Source organism: Podarcis muralis, chromosome 2 (assembly GCF_964188315.1).
Source record: "Podarcis muralis chromosome 2, rPodMur119.hap1.1, whole genome shotgun sequence".
NCBI classification, from domain to species: Eukaryota; Metazoa; Chordata; class Lepidosauria; order Squamata; family Lacertidae; genus Podarcis; species Podarcis muralis.
Window position 1 is genome coordinate 126,209,281 of NC_135656.1, and position 26,321 is coordinate 126,235,601.

The 26,321-nt window shown below is 47.7% G+C and overlaps 3 protein-coding genes across 5 annotated transcripts in view; 1 reads left to right on the top strand and 2 right to left on the bottom strand.

Annotated features, from left to right (window-relative positions):
* The window catches only part of LOC114592649 (uncharacterized), a 207,434-nt gene that overhangs the window by 110,494 nt on the left and 70,619 nt on the right, over nt 1-26,321 (bottom strand). The gene's annotated exons all lie outside the window — the stretch shown is intronic.
* LOC144326642 (uncharacterized) overlaps nt 1-26,321 on the bottom strand; it is a 132,521-nt gene that overhangs the window by 91,287 nt on the left and 14,913 nt on the right. The window contains exon 1 of one of the 3 annotated variants that reach the window (XM_077923268.1): nt 12,669-12,815. The exons of the other annotated variants lie outside the window; for them this stretch is intronic. The gene's annotated coding sequence lies outside the window, so the exon portion shown is untranslated. Of the gene's footprint in view, nt 1-12,668; nt 12,816-26,321 lie in introns of those variants that run through there. 3 annotated transcript variants of the gene reach the window in all.
* Nucleotides 2,320-26,187, top strand: LOC144326648 (uncharacterized). The gene is made up of 3 exons (XM_077923292.1): nt 2,320-2,580; nt 14,314-14,487; nt 20,698-26,187. Exons 2-3 carry the CDS (start codon nt 14,355-14,357, stop codon nt 22,224-22,226), a joined length of 1,662 nt encoding a protein of 553 aa, XP_077779418.1. The 5' UTR covers nt 2,320-2,580; nt 14,314-14,354; the 3' UTR covers nt 22,227-26,187.

Consider the following 26,321-nt stretch of genomic DNA (forward strand, 5'->3'; position numbering starts at 1 on the left):
ACTTGAGCTAATGGGGCCTCCTGCTGCTGCCGCACGATTTCTGTTCCCATCCTGAAACAAAGTTCTTAACTTGAAATAATATTTATGGGTTAGCGGAGTCTGTAACCTGAAGCGTCTGTAACGCGAGGTACCACTGTATTACTATTCTCCTCCTTGGGCCTCTGAGACAGAGAGGGGCTTTCCCTCCTCATCTCCCAAGGGAGAGGCCGCCTCCGTGGGGCAACATGGTGAGGAGAGAGGCTGCCCTGCGGAGGCCAAGCCATCATGGCAGGAAGGCGGCTGAGGACCAAAGGTGCTGCCCTCCTTTAGCCGGAAGAGAGACCCCGAGAGCGTGGGACCCCCCGAGGCCCACAGGGGAGCCATGGCATCTCTGGGAAAAACAAAATGGCGTCCCCGCCTTTTTCAGAAAAACACCATCTGTCCCTGCCGCTTCCATGGGCTCCTCCTGGGCCTGCCTGGCCGTGGGGAGGGGGGGGAATACAGCTGCCCCCAAATAATGAGGGGGGAGAGAAACAGGAAGAGAAGGAAGGAGAAATGAAGGAGAAGCTGGGAGGGGGAGCAGCCATGAGGGAAACTCAGGGGGAAAACTCCCTCAGGAAACCGGGCGAAGGAGAGGACGAGACCCAGGGGAATCTGAAAGCGGATTGGCCAGCTGTCCAATGCAGAGGCTTCTGATTGGTCCAGCCCTGCTCTGGGGTGGGAAATGGGGTCAGATAGTTCTGGGAACCCAGTAGAAACTGGTTTTCTGGCAGGAAACACGGAAAGGATGGCAGGTGTCCCTCTTCCTTTGAACTGGAGTCCGGAGTCAGCTCTGTCAGACTTCTTTCTGGAATAAGAAACACCCTCCTTTCCTGCCGGGTCCCAAACAGGGGCAAGTCAAGCTCAACGCCACCTCCAACCCCCTCCCCACTTGAAAAGCACCATTTTGAGAAGCAGCAACTCTCAAATACAAAGAAATCAGCACCTCCACCTGCTAACATTCCCTCCCCCCGCTTGGTTTTCAGGGAGGGCTTTTCTTAGCCCCTCATCCCCCCCAATTCAAAATAAGGGGCAGGCTGGCTGGAGACCCTTCCCTCCAACACCCTTACCATTATTTAATGGCATCCCAGTTATATGTATTCCTCTTGTCCCAAAGAGAGCCTCAGCTTAAGGGGGTTCTTCTGAATGAGCTGCCAGGAGAAGGCACCTGAGCCTGACTCTCCAGTGGCAGAAGGTTCCCTAGGACACTCCAGGCTCAACGTGGCTCAAACACTGAGGAAAACTTCTTGGAGCAACTTTTGGGGAAAGGGGAATACATATAACCGAGATGCCATTAAATAACGGCAAAGGGGTTGGGAAATAGGAGTGCCTGATCACCTCATCTGTCTCCTGAGAAATCTCTATGTGGGACAAGAAGCTACAGTTACAACTGGATATGGAACAACTGATTGGTTCAAAACTGGGAAAGGAGTACAGCAAGGTTGTATATTGTCCCCCTGATTATTTAACTTACAGTGGTGCCCCGCAAGACGAACGCCTCGCAAGACGGAAAACCCGCTAGACGAAAGGGTTTTCCGTTTTGGAGGCGCTTCGCAAAACTAATTTCCCTATGGGCTTGCTTCGCAAGACGAAATGTCTTGCGAGTTCCTGTGGTCCCCCCCTTTCCCCCCCTTTTCCTAAGCCGCTAAGCCGCTTATCAGCTGATTCGCTGATAAGCAGCTTAGAAGCTGATCCGCTAAAAGCCGCTAATAGCGCTAATCCGCTAAGATGTCAATGGGCTTGCTTCGCAAGATGAAAAAACCGCTATAGAAGAGCCTCACGGAACGGATTAATTTCGTCTTGCGAGGCACCACTGTATATGCAGAATTCATCATGCGAAAGGATGAATCTCAAGCCGGAATTAGGATTGCCGGAAGAAATATCAACAACCTCAGTTATGCAGATGACACAACCTTGATGGCAGAAAGTGAGGAGGAATTAAAGAACCTTTTAATGAGGGTGACAGAGGAGAGCGCAAAATATGGTCTGAAGCTCAACATCAAAAAAACGAAGATCATGGCCACTGGTCCCATCACCTCCTGGCAACTAGAAGGCGAAGAAATGGAGGCAGTGAGAGATTTGACTGTCTTGGGCTCCAGGATCACTGCAGATGGTGACAGCAAAAGAGAGCCCATCATCCCAGGATCTCTGAAATGAACAAATCAATGCACAGGGTGGTCCAGCTTGAACTCTTCCACGGATAAATGTTTGCCACGTCCAAAATGGAAGGGAAGAGCAGAGCAGGGTCCTCCAAAGAGCCGCAGGGGTTTGGGATCTACGCATTCAGCTGCCCAAGGCACTTGCGAAGACCTAGATCTGGGCTCCTTGGGGCAAATGGGGGCGGGGAGGGCAGGCTCTAAGCGCAGCAGGTGATATGCGGGCAGGCAGAGGGAAGGGCAGTTTCGGTGCGCTCGGTTTTGCAAGGGTTAAAAGGAGCAGAGCTGGATTCCTAGAGAGGATGGGAAGTGAAGGGGGGGAAGGTCCTCCATCGCTCAATTCCCTCCCTCCCCCTCCCTTCCTGCTTTCCTCTTTCTCCTTTGCAGAAGCCCCTTCTGGAATCCGGTGAGTCCCCTCTTTCCTCCCTCTGATGGTGCAATGGGGAGAAGGGGGTCCTAGGGGGGCAGGGAGGGGGCATGGGGGTCCCTGCTCAGATCATACATAGTGGGGGCAGACCCCCAAGTCAGGGAGCAGAGGATCCTCCCTTGTCCTCTCTGCTACGCCGGGGGGGGGGGGGGGGGGGAGATCGCAGGAGGTCTGCAGCTCTGCTCTTCCTTGGGGTCCAGATGCTGCCTTCATTTTGGGGAGGGGGCTTGGGGTCAAGGAAAACTGGGCAGGTAAAGAAACCCCCTTCAGATTTAGGGATTATTATGATGTGGAATGGGATGCGAGTGGCGCTGTGGGTTAAACCACAGAGCCTAGGACTTGCCGATCAGAAGGTCGGTGGTTCGAATCCCCGCGACAGGGTGAGCTCCCGTTGTTTGCTCCCAGCTCCTGCCCACCTAGCAGTTCAAAAGCGCGTCTAAGTGCAAGTAGATAAATTGGTACCACTCAGGTGGGAAGGTAAATGGTGTTTCCATGCGCTGCTCTGGTTGGCCAGAAGTGCCTTAGTCATGCTGGCCACATTTATACAAGGATTAAGACCCATCATTAAAATACACAACAAAATTGCCTAACAGGCACCCCTTGTGAGCCGACAGTTCATGTTTGCGGGTTGTGTAGCCAGCGAATTCTGGCCCAGGGCTGCTGCTGGGCCATCCCCTCCACACCTAGTCCAGGACCCGGGAAATGACCCTATCTTTCTTGGAATGGTGTGCAATGGTGTGGAATTCTTGTGCCTGAATGGGGCGGTCGGGAAGCAGCTCCAGGCTCATAACCTCTTGTGCAGGTGCTGGGTCGGGGCCTGTTTCTGGTAGTGGTAGCCTGCTGAGGGCATCCGCGTGGCCCATCGCCCTCCCCGGGCGGCGAATCAGTGCATACTGGTAGCTGGCAAGGAAAATTGACCACCTGAGGGCGCGAGGAGACAGCACTTGGGGGGTCTGCTTTTCGGGGGCAAACAAGCCAAGCAACGGCTTGTGGTGAGTCACCACGGTGAAGGGCCGCCCGTACAAGAAATCATGGATTTTTTTTACTCCCTTCACGATTGCCAGCCCCTCCTCATCTATTTGCGAGAAGTTCCGCTCGGTTGCGTTGAGTGTCTGGGAAAAGTATGCTACCGGTACCTCTCTTCCATCCGGGAGTTGGTGTCCCAGGACAGTGCCAATGCCATAGGGCGAGGCGTCGCATGCTAGCACCACTGGCAGCCTCTCGTCGAAGTGTGCCAAGACTGAGTTTGAGACAAGCAAGTCCTTGACTGCCTGGAATGCGGCCTCCTGGCGCTGGCCCCACACCCAAGGGGCCCGCTTGTCCAGGAGTCTGTGTAGGGGCACCACTACCACTGCCTTGTGGGGAAGGAAGGAATGGTAAAAGTTCAATAGTCCCAAGAAGGCCTGAAGTTCAGTCTTGCTCTTGGGCGCTGGGGCATCACAAATGGCCCGTACCTTGTCCCCAGTCAGGTGGACCCCTTCTGCGTCCACCATAAATCCCAGAAAGTCCACCTGAGGCACTCCTAGTAGACATTTTTCCCGCTTCCCAGTCTCCAGATGCTGGGTTGAACGGCAAGAAGCTGCTGTCGGTTGCCATTCTGAGTTCCTTGTGTCCCGGAGCTGAAGCCTGGATCATAGAATCATAGAATCATAGAGTTGGAAGAGACCACAAGGGCCATCGAGTCCAACCCCCTGCCAAGCAGGAAACACCATCAGAGCACTCCGGACATATGGTTGTCAAGCCTCTGCTTAAAGACCTCCAAAGAAGGAGACTCCACCACACTCCTTGGCAGCAAATTCCACTGTCGAACAGCTCTTACTGTCAGGAAGTTCTTCCTAATGTTTAGGTGGAATCTTCTTTCTTGTAGTTTGGATCCATTGCTCCGTGTCCGCTTCTCTGGAGCAGCAGAAAACAACCTTTCTCCCTCCTCTATATGACATCCTTTTATATATTTGAACATGGCTATCATATCACCCCTTAACCTCCTCTTCTCCAGGCTAAACATGCACAGCTCCCTTAGCCGTTCCTCATAAGGCATCGTTTCCAGGCCTTTGACCATTTTGGTTGCCCTCCTCTGGACACGTTCCAGTTTGTCAGTGTCCTTCTTGAACTGTGGTGCCCAGAACTGGACACAGTACTCCAGGTGAGGTCTGACCAGAGCAGAATACAGTGGCACTATTACTTCCCTTGATCTAGATGCTATACTCCTATTGATGCAGCCCAGAATTGCATTGGCTTTTTTTTTTAAATATAATTTTTTTATTAAAGTTTCCATAATTTTTATAACAACAAAAACAAAACAAAACAATACCATAGACACAACAAACAAAAAACTAGTACAATTTCAATATCTTATTTTCTTATAATTTACTTCCCCGACTTCCTCATACCTCCCCTTTCTGTATTCCAATTTCTAATCAATTATTCAGCAAATCCTTCCCTTATTTTAACTTAAATTTAATCTTACTTATTCTCTTTAACTTATCCAATACCGCTGATAACCACTTATTTTCAAATCCAACGTCATTTTAACATTCATTGATTTTACAATATTTCTTTAAATAGTCCTTAAATTTTTTCCAATCTTCTTCCGCCGTTTCTCTTCCCTGGTTTCGGATTCTGCTCGTCATCTCTGCCAGACCCATGTAGTCAATCACCTTCATCTGCCATTCTTCCAAGGTGGGTAGATCTTGTGTCTTCCAGTACTTTGCGATGAGTATTCTTGCTGCTGTTGTAGCATACATTAAAAAAAGTCATATCCTTCTTTGACACCCCCTGGTCGACAATACCCAAGAGAAAGGCCTCTGGTTTCTTTGGGAAGGTATATTTAAATACCTTTTTCAATTCATTATATATCATTTCCCAGAAAGCCTTAATCTTGGGGCACGTCCACCAAAGGTGAAAGAATGTACCTTCATTTTCTTTACATTTCCAACACTTGTTATCGGGCAAATGATAGATTTTTGCAAGCTTGACTGGGGTCTTGTACCACCTATAAATCATTTTCATAACATTTTCTCTTAAGGCATTACATGCCGTGAATTTCATCCCGGTGATCCACAACTTTTCCCAGTCAGCAAACATAATGTTATGACCAATGTCCTGAGCCCACTTAATCATTGCCGATTTAACCGTTTCATCCTGTGTATTCCATTTCAGCAGCAAGTTACACATTTTTGACAAATTTTTAGTACTGGATTCTAACAACTCAATCTCCAATTTTGATTTTTCCACCTGAAAGCCAATTTTCCTGTCCTGCATTGGCTTTTTTAGCTGCCGCGTCACACTGTTGGCTCATGTCAAGTTTGTGGTCAACCAAGACTCCTAGATCCTTTTCACATGTACTGCTCTCAAGCCAGGTGTCCCCCATCTTGTATTTGTGCCTCTCATTTTTTTTGCCCAAGTGCAATACTTTACATTTCTCCCTGTTAAAATTCATCTTGTTTGTTTTGGCCCAGTTCTCTAATCTGTCAAGGTCGTTTTGAAGTGTGATCCTATCCTCTGGGGTGTTAGCCACCCCTCCCAGAAACTTTTTCCCTCTAGAGGGAGCCTTTGAAATTGTTATTAGAGTTGGGCTGGTGGAATCCCCAGCTGCAAGAGAAAACCGTGAGATTGACCTTGGATCGCTTGAGAATGTCGACAGAAGAAGCTTTAGTGATTGCACTATGCAAGATAAGTCAGTCATTGGAACAGCTCCATAAGAAGACGGGTGTGATGAATATTAAAATTGATATTTTGGAACAAAAAGTGACTAATTTGGGACAAAATTGAACATCTACACACAAACTATTCAGGAACCGATACAGGAATCTACTCTGACATGCCAAATGGTGGAGAAAGTGAGGGAGAAAGTTGTGGTTGTTGAACCTAAAGTTATTGACCTTTGGGATCTGGACCTGGGTCAGAAGGAAATGGGAGTTGTGGAGACCTTCAGATTTGGAGGGATTTTGAAACACGTCCTGAAATATCTTTTGGATTTTAGTTTTAACCATGGAGATGTGGATGACATGTCGAGAAGGAATAAAAACATTGCTAGGTTGGAGCTCCCCCGAGACCTACTTTTCAGCATCATAGAAAGGAAACTAAGAACAAGATCAGCAGAAGACAAAGTAAAGTGCATGTATAAATACGAAGAAGATCACCAGGTTGATGGACTATATGGAATTGATGGAAAGGACTGGCAGAATCCGAGACCAGGGAGAAGAGACGGTGGAAGAAGATTTTGTTGTTGTTGTTGTTTAGTCGCTTAGTCGTGTCCGACCCTTCGTGACCCCATGGACCAGAGCACGCCAGGCACCTCTGTCCTCCACTACCTCCCGCAGTTTGGTCAAACTCATGCTGGTAGCCTCGAAAACACTATCCAACCATCTCGTCCTCTGTCGCCCCCTTCTCCTTGTGCCCTCCATCTTTCCCAGCATCAGTGTCTTCTCCAGGGAGTCTTCTCTTCTCATGAGGTGGCCAAAGTACTGGAGCCTCAGCTTCACGATCTGTCCTTCCAGTGAGCACTCAGGGCTGATTTCCTTAAGAATGGATGCGTTTGATCTTCTTGCAGCCCATGGGACTCTCAAGAGTCTTCTCCAGCACCATAATTCAAAAGCATCAATTCTTCGGCAAGCCTTCTTGATGGTCCAGCTCTCACTTCCATACATCACTACTGGGAAAACCATAGCTTTTACTATACGGACCTTTGTTGGCAAGGTGATGTCTCTGCTTTTTAAGATGCTGTCTAGGTTTGTCATTGCTTTTCTCCCAAGAAGCAGGCGTCTTTTAATTTCATGGCTGCTGTCACCATCTGCAGTGATCATGGAGCCCAAGAAAGTAAAATCTCTCACTCCCTCCATTTCTTCCCCTTCTATTTGCCAGGAGGTGATGGGACCAGTGGCCATGATCTTCGTTTTTTTGATGTTGAGCTTCAGACCATATTTTGCGCTCTCCTCTTTCACCCTCATTAAAAGGTTCTTTAATTCCTCCTCACTTTCTGCCATCAAGGTTGTGTCATCTGCATATCTGAGGTTGTTGATGTTAAGTTGTGGGTTGACATAGCAGCCGGCACAGCGATTTCTTCAAGTAGCTCTTTATTTTGTAAGCTGGAATAGAACTGACTGCGAACAGCTCAGCCGGCCTGTTTTTATAGGCAGCCGGCTGTCAACATTGTAACCACAACAGCCCAGAGTTCCCGCCTAAAATAACTGACGCGGACCTGAGTGAAAACTATCTACAGACCTGAGTGAAAACTATATACAGTATCCCCCTGTTGGCCCAGGGTGAAACTACACTACATAACACCCCTCCCCACTGAGATAAGGCGTTAGTTACAATCGTAATGGTTTCCTTATATACAGCACTACGCGTAATGGTTCAATTAGGCACAAAAGCATATCGGTTACATTTCCCATACTTAGACCAACAGTGATACATGTCCAACAACATAGTCCTTTAAATAAGTTGGGCGCTTGGAAACTCTGCCAGACCGCCGGGGACTGGTAGCCAAGTCCGGAGGGCCACACAGTTCTTGCTGAGGCTGTGGTGCGACCCTAGGTGGCGTTGGAACCAACTCCCCTGGATCCGCTGCTGTGGGTGGAGCCTCCGCAAGTGGAGTGGTCTGAGTCTGTTCTGAAATGGCTTGGTTCGGCTCCACGCTGGCAGTTTGCGAGGGAGGTGTAGGTGGGGCCTCGCCATCTGTACGTGTCTCTTCTGGAGCCGCAAGCGCAGTTGGGGGCACCTCGGTAGTGTCCAAGTCCCCAACCCTGCGCCTAAGCTGGTCTATGTGCCGTCGCCACAAGCGTCCGTCTTCGAGTGCCACCTGGTACGAGCGAGGTCCAGTGACTCCCACTACTGTGGCTGGCACCCAAGGGATGTCCCCCTCATAGTTCCGGGCAAAGACCTGGTTTCCTGGGACAAATGACCGTGGTGCGTTGGCACAGCCTGGGGGTTCAGCCATGGCAAAGTCCGGGTGTAGCCGGTCGAGCGGTGACCTGAGGCGGCGGCCCATAAGCAGTTCAGCAGGACTCCTCCCTGTGGCCGCATGAGGGGTGATGTGTTGCACGAACAAGTATTCGGCGACCCGCTCATGCCAGTCTCCCCGGTCCAGGCGCGCCAGTGCCTCTTTTGCCGAGCGCACCATTCTTTCCGCTTGCCCGTTGCTGGATGAAGGCCGGAGGCATCGATAAGATAGCCCAGGAACTCTACCTGTGGAACGGCGATCTGGCACTTCTCCCTCTTTACCTTGAGCCCGGCCTCTTGGAACCTGGTCAGCACGGCACGGAGGCGCTCGAACAGCTGCTGGTGTGAGCCTGCAGACACCAAGACGTCATCAAAATATGGTACCACGCCCGGAAGCCCTTGCAGGAGACGCTCCATAAGGCTTTGGAAGATGCCAGGAGCCACACTCACCCCGAACTGCAACCGGCGGCAACGGAATGCCCCCCGGTGGGTGACGATCGTCTGGGCTTCAGCAGTGGCATCATCGACTGGCAGTTGTTGATAGGCTTGGGCAAGGTCCAGCTTAGCGAAGACCTTACCCTCACCCAGGGAATGCAGCAGGTGTTGGACAACAGGAACCGGATAAGCGTGCTGCTGAAGTGCCTTGTTGATCGTGCACTTGTAGTCAGCGCAGATTCTCACCGACCCATCTGGCTTGACAGGCGTGACGATGGGGGTTTCCCACTTTGCGTGGTCAACCGGCTCCAAAACTCCTTGGGCGATCAGTTTGTCCAGTTGTTCGTCCACCTTAGCCTTGAGAGCAAAGGGAACCCGGCGTGGCTTTAGCTTGATGGGGGCGACTTGTGGATCAAGGCTAAAGGAGATGGGCATACCTGTATATTGCCCCAAGGTGCCGTCAAAAACCTCGGCAAAGTCTTTGACCAGACCCTCAGTCTCTGCGTTAGAGATGCAGTTGATGCCGGTGACTTCCAGGCCGAGGGCATCAAACCAGTCTAGCCCTAGGAGGCTTGGCCGCTGACCTTCGACCACCACCAACCGGAGCAGGCCCGAAAAATCCTTGAAGGCGATCCGGAACCGGCCAACGCCTACCACGGGAATGTCGTTTCCCTGGTAGTCTCTCAGGTGTACGCGGTGAGAGTCGAGTTGCCTTTTGGACACTCTGGGTACCAGTCTTTTGATGGTGCTCCATGACACGATGGACAGGGCAGACCCGGTGTTGATCTCCATGTCACATGGAGCTCCTTCAATGAGCACCGTGACGTTCAGCTTGCGTCGCGTAGGCGAGTCGGTTTGGCCAATCGTGGTTCCAGACGGGCAGCGGCAGTTGGTGAGAGCGAAACAACTTTCCTTGGCAGACTGGAGTGAAGACTTGGACTTGCGAGTCGATGAAGGGGGGGTGTCAGACGGAGCCGATCGGCAGACCTTAGCGATGTGGCCCCTTCTGGAACACTTCCTACAGATGGCGTCTCTGAATCGACACTTGGCACGGGAATGGTTGCCTCCGCAGCCGGCACATTCCGGTTAGCCCTTGGACTTCTGTTGGAACTTCCTGCGCTCCTGCTTTGTCTGGTGCACGTCATCGTCTTCACTGGAGGATGCCTCATCACTGCTGGCCTCTTCATGATGCACCGGAACTGGCTCCCTAGCAAGACGCGGGCTGCAGGATCTCCTGGGCGAAGCGTTCAGCAGCTTCTGAGGCCACAGCCTCCTCAATGGCTTTCTGTAGCGTGAGGTCTGGCTTGGCTAGGAGACGCCGTTGCAGATGGATGTCCCGGACCCCGCAGACGATTCGATCCATCAGGGCATCGTCTAAGTCTCGGAACTCACAGTGCATTGCAGCCTGTCGCAGGGCGGTGGTGTAGTTGTTGATTGACTCCCCCTCTGCCTGGTTCCGGTGGTAGAACGCATGGCGGGCAGCAATCTTGGACGGCTTTGGTGCGTAGTGGTTGCGGAGCTTCTCTTGGATCGTGTCCCATGGTGTTGCCTGGACTGCTTCAGGCGCAACCAATGCTCGGGCCGTCTCAAACACCTCAGGCCCACAGAGGCTGAGGAATAGGCCCCGCTTCCGATCCTTTGATACTGCTGTCAGCTCGTTGGCTTGGAGGTAGCAGTCGAACCGAGCGAGGTAGGAGTCCCATGATTCAGAGGCTGGCGCAAACGGCAGTAGAGGCACAAGTGAAGCCATGATTCCGATGCCGGCGTGAAGGGCGATGGATGGAACACAGTGCTCTAGCCAGAACAGTCAGCTCTGAATTGGTTCTGCCCAGTGATTTCGCTCAGTGATTTCGCTCTGTGATTCAGCTCCGTTCAGAGGCTGGCCGCATCTGGCTGTGCTCTGATGTCCATCTATCCCATCCTCGTCGCCAGTGTTAAGTTGTGGGTTGACATAGCAGCCGGCACAGCGATTTCTTCAAGTAGCTCTTTATTTTGTAAGCTGGAATAGAACTGACCTCGAACAGCTCAGCCGGCCTGTTTTTATAGGCAGCCGGCTGTCAACATTGTAACCACAACAGCCCAGAGTTCCCGCCTAAAATAACTGACGCGGACCTGAGTGAAAACTATCTACAGACCTGAGTGAAAACTATATACAGTATCCCCCTGTTGGCCCAGGGTGAAACTACACTACATAACAGTTGATATTTCTTCCGGCAATCTTAATTCCAGCTTGGGATTCATCCAGCCCAGCCTTTCGCATGATGTATTCTGCATATAAATTAAATAAGCAGGGAGACAAAATACAGCCTTGTTGTACTCCTTTCCCAATTTTGAACCAATCAGTTGTTCCATATCCAGTTCTAACTGTAGCTTCTTGTCCCACATTGAGATTTCTCAGGAGACAGATGAGGTGATCAGGCACTCCCATTTCTTTAAGAACTTGCCATAGTTTGCTGTGGTCGACACAGTCAAAGGCTTTTGCATAGTCAATGAAGCAGAAGTAGATGTCTTTCTGGAACTCTCTAGCTTTCTCCATAATCCAGCGCATGTTTGTAATTTGGTCTCTGGTTCCTCTGCCTCTTCTAAATCCAGCTTGCACTTCTGGGAGTTCTCGGTCCACATACTGCTTGAGCCTTCCTTGTAGAATTTTAAGCATAACCTTGCTAGCGTGTGAAATGAGTGCAATTGTGCGGTAGTTGGAGCATTCTTTGGCACTGCCCTTCTTTGGGATTGGGATGTAGACTGATCTTCTCCAATCTTCTGGCCACTGCTGAGTTTTCCAAATTGGAAAAGAAGATTGGAAGAAGTTTAAAGTTTATTTATAGAAATATGGTAAAATTAATGAGTGCTAGAAAAATGTTGGAATGAAATTATATGGCTTTAGTAGAAGTGTTATAAGGAGTTAAGCATAAATAAGTATTATAGTATTAATGGAAAATAAGGTTAAAATAAGTTAAGATATTAATATGACAGAAAATAGTGAAAGATGGAAAGGAATTGCTGAAACAATTAATAGAAGTGGAATACAAAAAGGGAGGTGAGTGGAAGTCGATGAAACAAGGGAATGAAAGATAAGGCATTGAAATGGTATGATGTATGTTTTTTTAAAAACTGTTTTTGTTCTGTTTTGTTTAGTTTAATGTGTTAATGTTGTGTAGTGTATTGTCTATATATTGTATTGTATTTTCTTCTGTTTTTTCTTCTTTTTTCTTCTTTTCTTTTTCTTCTTGTTTGTAAGGTTTAAAAGCAATAAATATTATTTAAAAAAACAAAACAGAAGCAGAGCCTCACTTCACATGAAAGAACTAATGGGGGGAAGAAATAAGTGCTTGAAACGGGAGGAAAGCTTCATTCGCAGCTCCACCCACAGTTCCCATGAGATACTTCATACAGGGGAGTGTTTGGGAAAAAATCAGTTTCTATTAAATAAATCACAGCAAGGATAATCACAGAATTTCAGAAAATGGTATAAGGCATATGGTATAAGGAAACTTGATGAGGAATTAAGGGAAAAGACAGTGTTGACCCAGAGTAGTTACAAAATTAATGTTCTCTCCCCAAGTGCCACAGACCCTCCTCCAAAGAGAGCTTCTCTGAAGAAAGCACAAGCAAAAATTACTCCATTTTACATAAATAAGGAAAATGAGGAGGTGGCTAAGAAACAGCAGGAGCCAGATCCTATTACTGACCTTATAGGATCTCTCAGCAGCTCTAAGGATGAGCAGAAAGAGGTTTTGGGTCCAGGCAGCTCAACTGCTAAGTCATCTCTGGCACTGAGACCAGGAGCTCAAGCGACTCAAGGCCAAATTCAGGCTAAACAGGTAGAGGAACTAATGAGAAAGAAAAATTCAGAACTATTCTCAGGAAATGCTAATACAAGGCTAAAAGACTCCTTCTCCCAAGCCTCTGGTGCAAATGAGGAATTATCCGTCATTGGGTGACTTGTACTACTAACGAGGGACATAGAATGCATAAAATCCTTTTTGGCTCACTGTAATAAAATTCTTACCATCCTGATAGGTACTTGTAAAACCTTCTGGAATAAAGTCTGGCAGAGAGTGTGGAACCGGATAATACAACAATATCTCTTTCCCTACCATTAAAAATAGATCAATAAGGGAGGTTTAATTGGTCCACATGGCAAAAGGAGGTCTAGAAGTACAAAGAAGAGCAAAAATGTTAAAAAAAATTAAAATAGTGCAATATTAAAAAGTTGACTTAAAAATACCTTTTAACTTACTTAAGAGTAGCTCATGCTCTGGGTCCAGACAGAACACTTAAGAAGCTGGTACTGTACAGTGGTACCTTGGGTTAAGTACTTAATTCGTTCCAGATGTCCGTTCTTAACCTGACACTCTTCTTAACCTGAAGCACCACTTTAGCTAATGGGGCCTCCTGCTGCTGCCGTGCCGCCGGAGCATGATTTCTGTTCTCATCCTGAAGCAAAGTTCTTAACCCGAGGTACTATTTCTAGGTTAGCGGAATCTGTAAACTGAAACGTATATAACCTGAAGCGTATGTAATCCGAGGTACCACTGAGCTGAAATTGGAATCACTGGAATTGCTTAGAAATGGGGCTTTTGAGGCCTCTGGTTCCGGTCTGCCTTAATGGATGCCGCTCCCACGATAGCAGAGATCGTTAGCAAATAATAAACAGATGATTTGAGGGTAATTGTCCTCAATTAAAGCTGCGTGCTGGAACAGATGGAACAAGATAATAAACTGCTAAATTTAGACAGATACAAAGCCGAAACAATTTGAACTGGAAAGAAAAATGTGTGTTGTTGGGGAGGGGGGGCCTTTACCTTTTCTTTACATATATATATATATATATATATCATGTTTGTAACATAAATGATTCGGCAGCACACATACCTTGAATGCTAACAAACTGATAAAAAGCAAGAGGAGATAAAAGAGAATGGGATTATATTTATGGATTACAAAAGAAAAGCGAAATATATGATAAAATTGAAATGGATTAAAGCCTCAAACTTTCACTGTATTGCTATGGAAGGAAATGGAGTTTAGTTTTGATGATTGGCCAAGGCTTGGGGACAGGATGGTGACTGGTTTTGGCACCAAGTTCTGTCCATAAGCCCCATTGAATTCAATGGGATCTACTCTCAGGTCACTACTGTGCAGAACATGTGAGCCTTACGAAGTGGGGCGAGGAGCAAACGGGAAACTGCAAGCACTGGAGATGTTTAGAAATGGGGCTTCTGTTGGGAAGGGGCTGCCCCATTTGTGCTTCTCCAGGGGCAGGAGTATATCTAGGGCAGGAGAATCCCTGCAGGGCCTCTGAGGCTCCCTTTGCTTCTTCCTCTCTCCCAGGACCATCCAGCTTGTTTTGGCTCCTTGACTCTTCAGGAAGGATGAGTGAGACAGCTCCTGTCAAGCTAGAGGAGATGGAAGAGGGAAGATGGACGCATGACCTGGTCAGGCTGTCTCCCGCATCCCTCCCCACAACCTCTGAGTGCTCCCTCCCAGGGACCTCCGAGAGATCTGGTGAGTCCCAGGGGAGGGGAGATGGGGACATGGAGGGATGGAGCCAGAGAGGAATTGGGGCTTCCTCAGCTAGGGGGTGGGGGGAGGCAGGCAGGCGGATGGAGATGGAGAAGGGGAGCACCTTTTCGGGCTCCCCCACCTGCCTGCCTGCTTGCTCCTTTGTCATCTGCAGGCAATTTGAGCTAGGACTAGATCACAGCTCCCCAGTCACCGTGATGTATTGGCCGCTCAAAAGGTCTAAAACCAGTTCTGTGATCTGAATGCCTTACCAATGTCCAACACTGATCCGTCGCGCAGCACTAGAACCCACAACTCTATTTTTTAAAAAATGGTTTTCACATATTGTATTACAATACAGATGTACCAAAGCCAACACATTTCCTCCCCATCCCCCCCATACATTTACATTTCTATTTCCTCAATCCATCATATTATTCTTTTCTCCATCCTCAAACTTCCCTCCGCCCCATCGCGCAGCACTAGAAGCCACGAGTCTTTAAAGGAACCTGATCCTGCTTTGCAGATTGAATGCAGATGAGGCCTCCATGTATTTTTCTTTTTTTTTCTTTTTGGAATAACTTTTTATTTGCTTTTAAAAACAAGGAACATAGGAATAATAAAACATGTAGACCAAGTCTTCTCATGTCATTTCTATGTAAAATAGCAGAATAAATTTGCCGGAATATCTATAACATATAGTTCAACATTAGTGTTCAGTGTATGAGTTCTGGGTTCATGAATTGCTTTCAACTGAAACAAAAAAAGGGGAAACAGGAGAGCACAGAGAACATTCAACATCGCAGAGCCAAATGCCTAGACTGGAGCTCTTGTGGCCGTTGTGCTTTGATTAAGTGAGTAATAGTCATTTTTCCTCTTCTGTTACCAAAGAAACAATACAGAGTTGGTCTCATCATGAAAATGGGAGGGGGGGCTCAAAGTGAAGAAAGAGATTTACGTATAAATTTAAATTTAGACCAACCAGATTGAGATAACTTCTGATGGGGAGTGTTCAGGTGAAGATGTTGCTGTTTGTTTCACAGACGAGGCGTGGACGTTGCTGGATCCTGACCAGAGAGCTTAGCATAGATAATAATAATAATAATAATAATAATAATAATAATAATAATAATAATTTATATCCCACCCATCTGGCTGGGCCTCCCCAGCCACTGGGCAGCTTCCAAATAAAATAAAATAAAATACTGCACTACATCAAACATTAAAAGCCTCCCTAAACAGGGCCACCTTCCGATGTCTTCTAAAAGTCTGGTAGTTGTTGTCCTCTTTTACATCTGGTGGGAGGGCATTCCACAGGGAGGGCGCCACTACCGAGAAGGCCCGCTGCCTGGTTCCCTGTAACTTGGCTTCTCGCAGTGGGGGAACCACCAGAAGGCCCTCGGTGCTGGACCACAGTGTCCGGGTAGAACGATGGGGGTGGAGACACTCCTTCAGATATACTGGACCGAGGCCGTTTAGGGCTTTCAAGGTCAGCACCAACACTTTGAATTGTGCTCGGAAATGTACTGGGAGCCAATGTAGGTCTTTCAAGACCGGTGTTATATGGTCTCGGTGGCCGCTCCCAGTGACCAGTCTAGCAGCCGCATTCTGGATTAATTGCAGTTTCTGAGTCACCTTCAGAGGTAGCCCCACGTAGAGCGCATTGCAGTAGTCCAAGCAGGAGATAACCAGAGCATGCACCACTCTGGCGAGACAGTACATGGGCAGGGAGGGTCTCAGCCTGCGTACCAGATGGAGCTGGTCAACAGCTGCCTAGGACACAGATTTGACCTGTGCCTCCATGGACAGCTGTGAGTCCAAAATGACTCCCAGGCTGCGCACCTGGTCATTCAGGGGCAAAGTTACCCCATTCAGGACCAGGGAATCCTCCACACCTGCCCACCTCCTGTCCCCCAAAAACAGTACTTCTGTCTTGTCAGGGTTCAATCTCAATATGGAGACTTCCGGGTTAGCGCGATCGGGTAATGGCGGATTCCCTCCGAGCTCCGGAGGGAATCGTCTCCATCGAGGACGGGTCCTGCCGCGGCGGCGACGCGGGGACCCTTAGAAACCGCAGGCGCTGAAGCCTGCGGACTGGAGACTAAGCGGGCGCCTTCAAGCGCCCCCGACTCACGAGGAGCCTTTTTAAAGGCTGCGGAGAGGGTACGGGGGGTGGCGTGGCGCTGTGAGTAGATCACTACCTCGGTGGAGTGAAGCCGCGAGCCATGACCGGAGAGCGCTGACTTCCTTCCTTGAAATTTGGACTTGAAAAGAAGCAACCCGTGAGTAAAACGGAATTTGGACTTAATAAATTTACCTTTTTGAATTAGATACGACCGGGGGATGTGTTAAAAGGAAGTCCGCACCCCCTTCTATTACAGACGATTTAAAGCAAAAACCGAATAACTAAGGTGGAATGATTGTTTTCCTCTTTGTGAGATAAAGGACATTAACTCCAAGATTGACATTAAAAGTTATACATTTTGAGTCGGAAGAAAAGAATTTTTTGAAGTTCTTGTGCAGCCCCCCCGGACCCGGGAGCGTCCCGTGAATGAGAGCTGTTGGAGAGAAGCAGGGAGTTTGACAGCTGTCAAAGGGCTGTCAAACGAACCGTTAGAAAATTTGTTATAATTTGTATCTGCGGACTAATTTTGTTACATTTGCGTATAAGTTGGTGGAAATAAAGAAGGAATAAACAACAAAGTAAAAGACTGTTGGAGAAGGACTACTAAGTATCCAGAATCCCTCTAGGGGGAATTCTGAGACATTACAATGGCTGCAGATGGAAAATTACAGGCGGAGATTGAAAGGATGTTCTTTCTCGTGGGAATATTACAAGACCAGAGCACAGTTATGGCTGTGAAACTATCGACCTTGAATTCTAAAATAAGCAATACTGCCGACTGTGTGGAGGACTTGTCTGAAAAAAATCCTGCAGCTGAATTGGAAGAGACATCTTTGGAATCAGAAGAGAGGGAAGAAGGAGTAGAAAAAACACAGGCAGAAAGTACCAACCAGAAATTTACATCTGTGGAATTTAAAGAAGAAGATTTATGGATTATGAACTTGCTTGAGATGGGAGAGGGAGCCCCTGGAATATCTGAAATATTTGGTCTCAAAAGAAACAAGAAATATGATTGGGGCCTCTCTCTTGGACGTGGAAAGCAGGTTGGAAGGTACCTTGATTTTATTGTGCCAGAGCTCCTTCGAGACCTGATGACCAACATAAATGACTACCAACAAACCCGGCGGAGAGAGATGGACAGAGACTTGAGGGCCTCGGATGTGAGAAATCCAGGCTAGAAATTGTCTTTTTGTGGACATTCCTTTTGGAAGGGAACTGAAACTGGGGAAGGGGGGGGTGAGGGCAGAATCTTAAAATTTTTTTAATGATCTGTGTGTTTAGATAATAGAAATAATTTTGAATGAAAAAATGGGAAATCTGTGGAGGGGAACAGGGGTCGACCTTAGAAAAAGGTAAAAGAATTAGAAGAGATTGGCATAAGATAAAAATGATTTAATCAAGAATGAAGTTAATAAGAAGAAGAACAATAAGTTTGTAAGGATGAGAGATAAGGATTTGCTGAACCAACTTTTGGAATAGGGATGTAACAGGGGGGGTGGGGGGAAGTCTGGGGAAGTAGTTAATGAGATAAGGATATGAACTTTTACATGTTTTGTCTTTGTTTTTGTATGTTTGTTTTGTTTATAAAAATATGGAAATTCAATAAAAATTTATTTTTAAAAAAAAACAATCTCAATATGTTAGCCGCCATCCATCCTCCAACCGCCTCCAGACAACAGGACCTTCACCACCTTCACTGGTGATTCACTGATTTAAAAGAGAGGTTATGGTTGATGGTATCAAATGCCGCTGAGAGATCCAGCAGAAATAAGCAGCTCTCACCTTTGTCCCTAGCCTGCCGGAGATCATCAACCAGTGCGACCAAGGCAGTTTCAGTCCCATGGTGAGGCCTGAATCCCGACTGGAAGGGATCCAAATGGTCTGCTTCTTCCAGGCGTGCCTGGAGTTGTTCAGTAACCACTCGCTCAATCACCTTGCCCAAGAATGGAAGATTTGAGACTGGGCGATAGTTGGCCATTGTGGCCACATCTAAAGATGGTTTTTTAAGAAGCGGTTTAATAACCGCCTCTTTTAGCGGCTTTGCTCCCATGGTGGTGTCTACCTCTTCCCAAATCTGAGCGACTTTATCTGCAAAAACTTTGCAAAATCATTGCAGGAGAACATGTGGCCCTTACTGGGCCCCGATGTAACAGGTGGTTCCGCTAAATTGCGAACCACCTGAAAAAGTCTCCTGCTGCTGTTTTCTGCAGATGCAATAGAGGCGGTGAAGAAAGACTCCTTCGCTGTCACTACCACCACTTGGTAGGCTCGACATTGAGCTCTAACCCGTGTCCGGTCAGTTTCAGAATGAGTTATCTGCCACCGGCGCTCTAGCCGTCTCAATGATTGTTTCATTGCCCTCAGATCCGTGGAAAACCACGGGGCTGTCCGGGCTCCATGCAGTCGGAGAGGACGTTTCGGAGCCAAACAGTCAATAGCCCTGGTTAACTCCACATTCCAGCGGGCCATCAGGGAATCAGCTGAAAGGCCATCAACACGGGATAAAACATCCCCTACCATTCTCTGGAAACCATTTGGATCCATTAAGTGGCGGGGGCGGACCATCCGAATTCGTCCCACCTCCCTGCAGAGGGGATGGGTCACGGAGAAGTCCAGTTGCACCAGGAAGTGATCTGACCATGGCACTTCTTTCATTTCGCTTTTACTTAGTGTCAGATCACCAACATCTGTAGAGGTAAACACCAGGTCCAAGGCATGTCTGCGGCTATGGGTTGGGCCAGACTTATTCAGGGACAGCCCCATGGAGGCCATGCTTTGCACGAAGTCCCGAGCAGCCCCTTGTAAGGTTGTGTCGGCATGGATGTTAAAATCCCCCAGGACAACCAAGCTAGGTGTCTCCAGGAGAACATCCACCATGACCTGAAGCAGCTCAGGCAGGGAATCCTTGGTGCAGCGGGGAGGTCGGTACACCAAAAGGAATCCTGTACTGCCCCTATTGCCCAACTTCCAGAACATGCACTCAGAAAACTGAGTCTTCCCAATAGGATGCCTGGTGCAGACTAATGACTTCCTAAAAATCACTGCAACCCCCCCTCCCTGCCCACATGACCTGGGTTGCTGTGCATAAGAGAAACCTGGTGGACAAGCACCAGCAAGGACAGGCCCATCTGCTTCATCCAACCAAGTCTCTGTTACACATGCCAGGTCGAGTCCTCCATACATGATCAAGTCATGGATGGCAGTGGTCTTATGAATCATTGACCTGGCATTGCACAGCAGCACCTTCAGGTCATGTGGGTATCCCTTGCTGATTCTAGTATCCATCCGGTCAGGACCAGACCCGGAGGCAGGGATAGTCCTCAAACAACGACTAAACCTGGCTCCTCTGTAACGACATGGTCTGGTCTTAGCGTAACTCCTCCTCCTACCCGTGATCACTGAGATCGGTTGTCCCAGTGCATCCCACCCCTGTGGAACATGTCCCAGCCATTTTGTTGGCTGGGACCCACTCCCCGGCAGCCCTGACCCCTCCCCTTAAGAACAAAAAATAAAAAAAATAAAACAATATAAAAAAGCCTGTAAAAATTACAAAAAACACCTAAATCAAACAAATTCCCAGGCCCAACCAAACATCCAACCCACATACAAAAAATTCAAAAGAAAATTTTTAAAACATTTTATAAAGAACTGCGCCCCCGAGTCCTCCTGGACAGCAGCAGCAGTAACAGCAACCGTAGTTGTGAGGCCTGTCAGGCCCCGTCTTGGGCCAGGTGGTTAGTGGCAAGAGCAGGGCCCTCAGGCACTCACACAGGGGAGGTCAAGGAGAAGTCAAGGAGGAGAATCGTGGGATCATGGACTCTCTCAGTAAGGATCCCTGTTGGATCATAACATGTTGTGATTGGAGATGGAGTGGATTCCATGATTGAGCCACAAAAATATCCATCCCAGATAAAAGCCAAGCAATATCTCAGTTAATACCAGGAAACAAAAACAGTCAAAACTATTGGACACCTCACATTTCATTCTCTTCAGTTCTTCCTCTGTCACAAGCATTCATTAACATTGTTCAATAATCTGGAGCTCCCAATTCCTCCTGAGGCTCTAATTAGCATCTCTCTTCATTGCAGATGGTGATGAATTGGAAGGGAAGAACAACAGAAGCCACATAGAAGAGAAGTCATATAAATATTCAGAGTGTGGAGAGAAGATCCGTCAGAGTTCCCAGTCCACCTCCCATCAAAGAAAGAGCTTCATTCGAAGGAATAGCCTCACTTCACACAAAAGAACACAGAGTAGGGAGAAAATGTATCAGTGCAGAGAATGTGGAAAGAGCTTCAATCGAAAGGGTAATCTCACTTTGCATCAAAGAGTTCATACAGGGGAGAAACCATATAATTGCTTGGAATGTGGAAAGAGCTTCAGTCACTGGGGGAATCTCACTTCCCATCAAAGAGTTCATACAGGGGAGAAACTGTATCAGTGCTTGGAATGTGGGAAGAACTTTAGTCACCACCAGAATCTCGCTTCTCATCAAATAATTCATACAGGGGAGAAACCGTATCAGTGCTTGGAATGTGGAAAGAGCTTCAATCGGAAGGGTCACCTTACTTCCCATCACAAAATTCATACAGGGGAGAAACCCTATCAGTGCTTGGAATGTGGGAAGCGCTTCTGTCAGGAGGGGAATCTCACTTCTCATCAAAGAGTTCATACAGGGGAGAAACCATATAATTGCTTGGAATGTGGAAAGAGCTTCAGGTGGAAGGCCAGTCTCACTTCACATCAAATAATTCATACAGGGGAGAAACCCTATCAGTGCTTGGATTGTGGAAAGGGCTTCGATCGGAAGGAAACTCTTACTACCCATCAAAGAATTCATACAGGGGAAAAACCCTATCAGTGCTTTGAATGTGGAAAGGGCTTCAGTCGGAAGGATAGTCTCACTTCCCATCAAAGAATTCATACAGGGGAGAAACCCTATCAGTGCTTAGAATGTGGGAAAAGCTTCAGGGAGGGGGCCCATCTCACTTCTCATCAAAGACTTCATACAGGAGAGAAACCATATCAGTGCTTCGAATGTGGAAAGAGCTTTCGGCTGAGTGGTGAACTCACTTCCCATCAAAGAATTCATACAGGGGAGAAACCCTATCAGTGCTTCGAATGTGGAAAGAGCTTCAGTCAAAGCACCCATCTCACTTCCCATCACAGAATTCATACAGGGGAGAAACCCTATCAGTGCTTCGAATGTGGAAAGGGCTTCAGTCGGCAGGATAGTCTCACTTCCCATCAAAGAATTCATACAGGGGAAAAACCCTATCAGTGCTTGGAATGTGGAAAGGGCTTCAGTCGGCAGGATAGTCTCACTTCCCATCAAAGAATTCATACAGGGGAAAAACCCTATCAGTGCTTCGAATGTGGAAAGGGCTTCAGTCGGCAGGATAGTCTCACTTCCCATCAAAGAATACATACAGGGGAGAAACCCTATCAGTGCTTAGAATGTGGGAAAAGCTTCAGGGAGGGGGCCAAGCTCACTTCCCATCAAAGAATTCATACAGGGGAGAAACCCTATCAGTGCTTGGAATGTGGAAAGAGCTTCAGTCAAAGCACCAATCTCACTTCCCATCAGAGAATCCATACAAGAGAGAAAACGGTTTAGTGTTTGAAATGTGGGAAAAGATTCATTCATGGCCCACCAAATAATTCATATGGGGTTAAAAGCATATCAGCACATGGAATGTGTATAAAATTTCACTTGTTAAAAAGTCAATTTAAGATCTCACACCAGGGTGAAGTATAGAATTATAGATTCAGAATCTAGTCCAACCCCGTCCAGAATTCTCATTTCCAGCATCCATGACAGGTGGCCATCCAACTTCTTCTTAAAAACCCCCAATGAAGATCCACCCCCTTCAGAGAGAGTTGCTTTTCACTGTCAGCTCTTACTATCAGAGAGAAAATATAAAAAAAGACTTTGGAGAAGACTTCCGGTGTGATGGCCAAGGCGTTTGGCTGCTTTCCCAGGACACTGGACCCCAGTCATGCAATTAAACAAGGTGAATCTGGAGGTAATTATCCCTGTTGAACCCCACAGGGATGGGGCGCACGTGCCTTCATCTGCACGCCGTCCGATATCTGCCGCTCGCTACAGTGGAGGCAGGGGCGCTGAGTGTTTAGCATTCCACGAATTGGACACTCTCCGATGCCAACGCCATGAGCGGGAGCATTCCTGTTTTTCAACAAAGATTTGAATTTCGACTTTGAAAGGACTTTTGTCGCTCTGCTACAGAAGATGTGAGGTGAGCGTCTCATCTTTTTTCATCCTTGCTACTGTTGGGCCAACGCCCTCCCTCACTTGTCTGAATGGTGAGAAACTTCGCCCGTAGTAGCAGAGTACAGAGTAATTTCAACTGCGTCACACGCCATCTTCTCTCCCTTTTTTGTTATTGTTTGAGTCTAGATAGAGAGTAATTTGGCGTCCCGCCAAAGCTCTGGCAAGACTCCAGCTTCTCCTTCCATTCAACTCTCTCAATAACGATCTGGCATCCTGCCAAAGCCTTAGCCGATCATCAAAGCTCAAACTCCATTTCCTTCCATAGGAATACAGTGAAAGTTCGGGACTTTAAATCCATTTCAACTTTGTCACATAGTTCTCTTTTTCATTGTAATCCATAAGTATAATCCCATTCTCTTTTATCACCTCTTGCTTTTTATCAGTTTGTTAGCATTCGGGGGGGGGTGTGCGTGCGTGCTGCTGAATCATTTATGTTGCAAACCCTACCTACCCGCGAACTGTCTCGCCAGAGTGGTGCATGCTCTAGTTATCTCACGCTTGGACTACTGCAACACGCTCTACGTGGGGCTACATTTGAAGGTGACCCGGAAACTGCAATTAATCCAGAATGCGGCAGCTAGACTGGTGACTGGGAGTGGCCGCCGGGACCATATAACACCGGTTCTGAGAGACCTGCATTGGCTCCCAGTACGTTTCCAAGCACGATTCAAAGTGTTGGTGCTGACCTTTAAACCCCTAAACGGCCTCGGTCCTGTATACCTGAAGGAGCGTCTCCACCCCCCATCATTCAGCCCGGACACTGAGATCCAGCGCCGAGGGCTTCTGGCGGTTCCCTCATTGCGAGAAGTGAGGCTACAGGGAACCAGACAGAGGGCCTTCTCGGTAGTGGCGCCCGCCCTGTGGAACGCCCTCCCATTAGATGTCAAAGAGATAAATAATTACCTGATATTCAGAAGACATCTTAAGGCAGCCCTGTTCAGGGAAGTTTTTAATATGTAATGCTGTACTGTTTTTAACACTGATTGGGAGCCGCCCAGAGTGGCTGGGGAAACTCAGCCAGATGGGCGGGGTATAAATAATAAATTATTATTATTATTATTATTATTATTATTATTATTATTATTATTATTATTATATATAAAGAAAGAGTAAAGGCTCGCACCCCATACCATATTTTACATCGAAGGAAGTCTTTTTTGCAGTTTGAATCAGTTTTGCTTTGTATCAGTTTATGATCTTGTTCCTTCTGTTCCAGCACATGTCTGTATATTAGTTCTAATTTCACTCAAATAAACAGAAGTACCTCTGCTTCTTAATGGCCGAGTAGGAGGGATACCAATAGGCCAAGTGATTTTGCTGCCTCTCAGATTCCATGGTGGAGCAAGAGCCAGGTATCGAGACAATCTGCGAGTGAAGCTCACTCCCCCTCGGGCCCTGGGGGGAGCTTGCAAGGACAATCACCCTCCAATCATCCCTGTTTATTCTTTGCTATCAATCTCTGCTATCATGGGAGCAGCATCCATTAAGGCAGACCGGAACCAGAAGCCCCATTTCTAAACATCTCCATTGATTTCCATTTCATTTTTTTTGCTCCTCGCCCCACTTCGTAAGGCTGGCATGGTCTGCACAGTAATGACCTAGAGTGGATCCCATTGTACTCAGTGGGGTTTATGGACAGAACTTGGTGCAAAAAACAGTCACCACCCTGTCCCCAAGCCTGAAAACTGCAGCCCCAGAGTTCTTAACCTGAAGCACTATTTCTGGGTTAGCGGAGTCTGTAACCTGAAGCGTATGTAACCCGAAGCATATGTAACCCGAGGTACCACTGTACAAGATTAAATATGTTTTCGGTCTAGGATGCTAAAACGGCGCAAATGATGGCACATTAGAAAAAAAAGGGGTCCCTCTCAAAGGGGGCTGAAGACAACCGACAGATTACAACTGGGGAATATTTCACACAGGAAACCACATCTGCTTGCATGGACTTTTGTCGTATATGGATTTATAAAAGTGAAGGTGAATCTTTGATCTTTGTAAGCTTCCCTTAGGGCCCAGGGGGAGCAAGCTTGGATTGTAGAGGAACCAAACAAGTATTAACTGTGAAATCTATCGCACAGTGTGGTCTCTTACAGAAGGTTCTTCGGTTTGGGAAAATATCAGTCCATTAAAATGCATTACATGTGTCTTAATTTTAACTAAACAAAGGAAAGCTGGAAGACAGCCCAGAGTCCTGGAAGGTAAGACGGTGGAATGAAATAGGGCCTTCTGAGGAGGGACTGCACCGAAAACAATTGAGGGACAACAAGAAGAATAACAAAAATTTCATCTTGCATGTTAATTTACATATAGATCTGTTAAATATGATGAAAGTTGCATGCCAGTGGCTGTCAAGATAAGATAAAGGATTAAGATTGGGATGATATTGGGAATAAATAAAAGAGAGAAATGTAGGAACAAGAACAAAAAATAAATAAACCTCATTGTCAGGGGCTCAGGAGCAGAGGGGCAGGAAAGGGAGGAATTAGAGACCGAGGGAGAGGAATCCGAGGGAGAGGTTAGCGATGATAGCCATCCGAGGTCTCTAAGTCTCTCCAGCGAATCGGAGGATTCACAGAAAGGGGCTCCCGTGGGCAGAGCTAGGGGGTTGCCAGAGGGAACACCTCAGGAAGGAGGGGCCAGAGGGGACTCAGAGAGCAGCAGCTGGAAATCGGGACCAGCTTCCCCACCGGAGAGCAGTAAGGGGGAGGAGCCCCAGGCATCGGCAGCAGGCAGCTTTCCGTCAGCGGAAGGACATGAGTCAGGGTTAGCCATGCCTGCATCAGAGAGCGAGGAAACGGTCAAAAGGAGGGTCGGAGGCAGCGCGCGCGCGCCAAGTTCAAATGTACAAGAGGGTGGCGCAATGAGCAGCCCGGAGAGGGAGCCAGGTCCTAAAGCCCGCCGAAGGGAGGGGGAAGAGTCCGAGGGGTCCGCCTCCGAAGCGTCCATGAAGGAAGGGACCCCGGGGGGTGGTAGGACCCAGAGGCGAAAGGAGAGACGCAAGAGGTGGGGTAAGGCTAGAGTCTTAAGCTGGTGTACAGGGGGCGGAGACTCAGATGGAGCTTCGCCGATCTAGGGTCTAGACGTAGAGACGCACGCTAGGGTTTGGAAATGGAAACTATATTTCAATAAAGACTTTTGTACAGTTCTACTGGCTAGCGTTGGTCCTCTGTGAGCTGGGACCTGGAGGTAGTCTCTGACACTCATCAATCTTTGACTTTTGTCTTCTGGGTTTCTCTGTTGTTATTCTGTCTCTCACGGCTACAATAAACCTACCATTAATATTGTGGACTAGGCATTTCTTCGTCAGAGGGCAAAAAACCCAAATTTAGCAGGGGATCAAATACTTCTCCCCCTCACTCTATATGTTTACACTCACACACACACCTGGCTCTTGTTTGGAGGAGGAGGTGAGAGACGGAG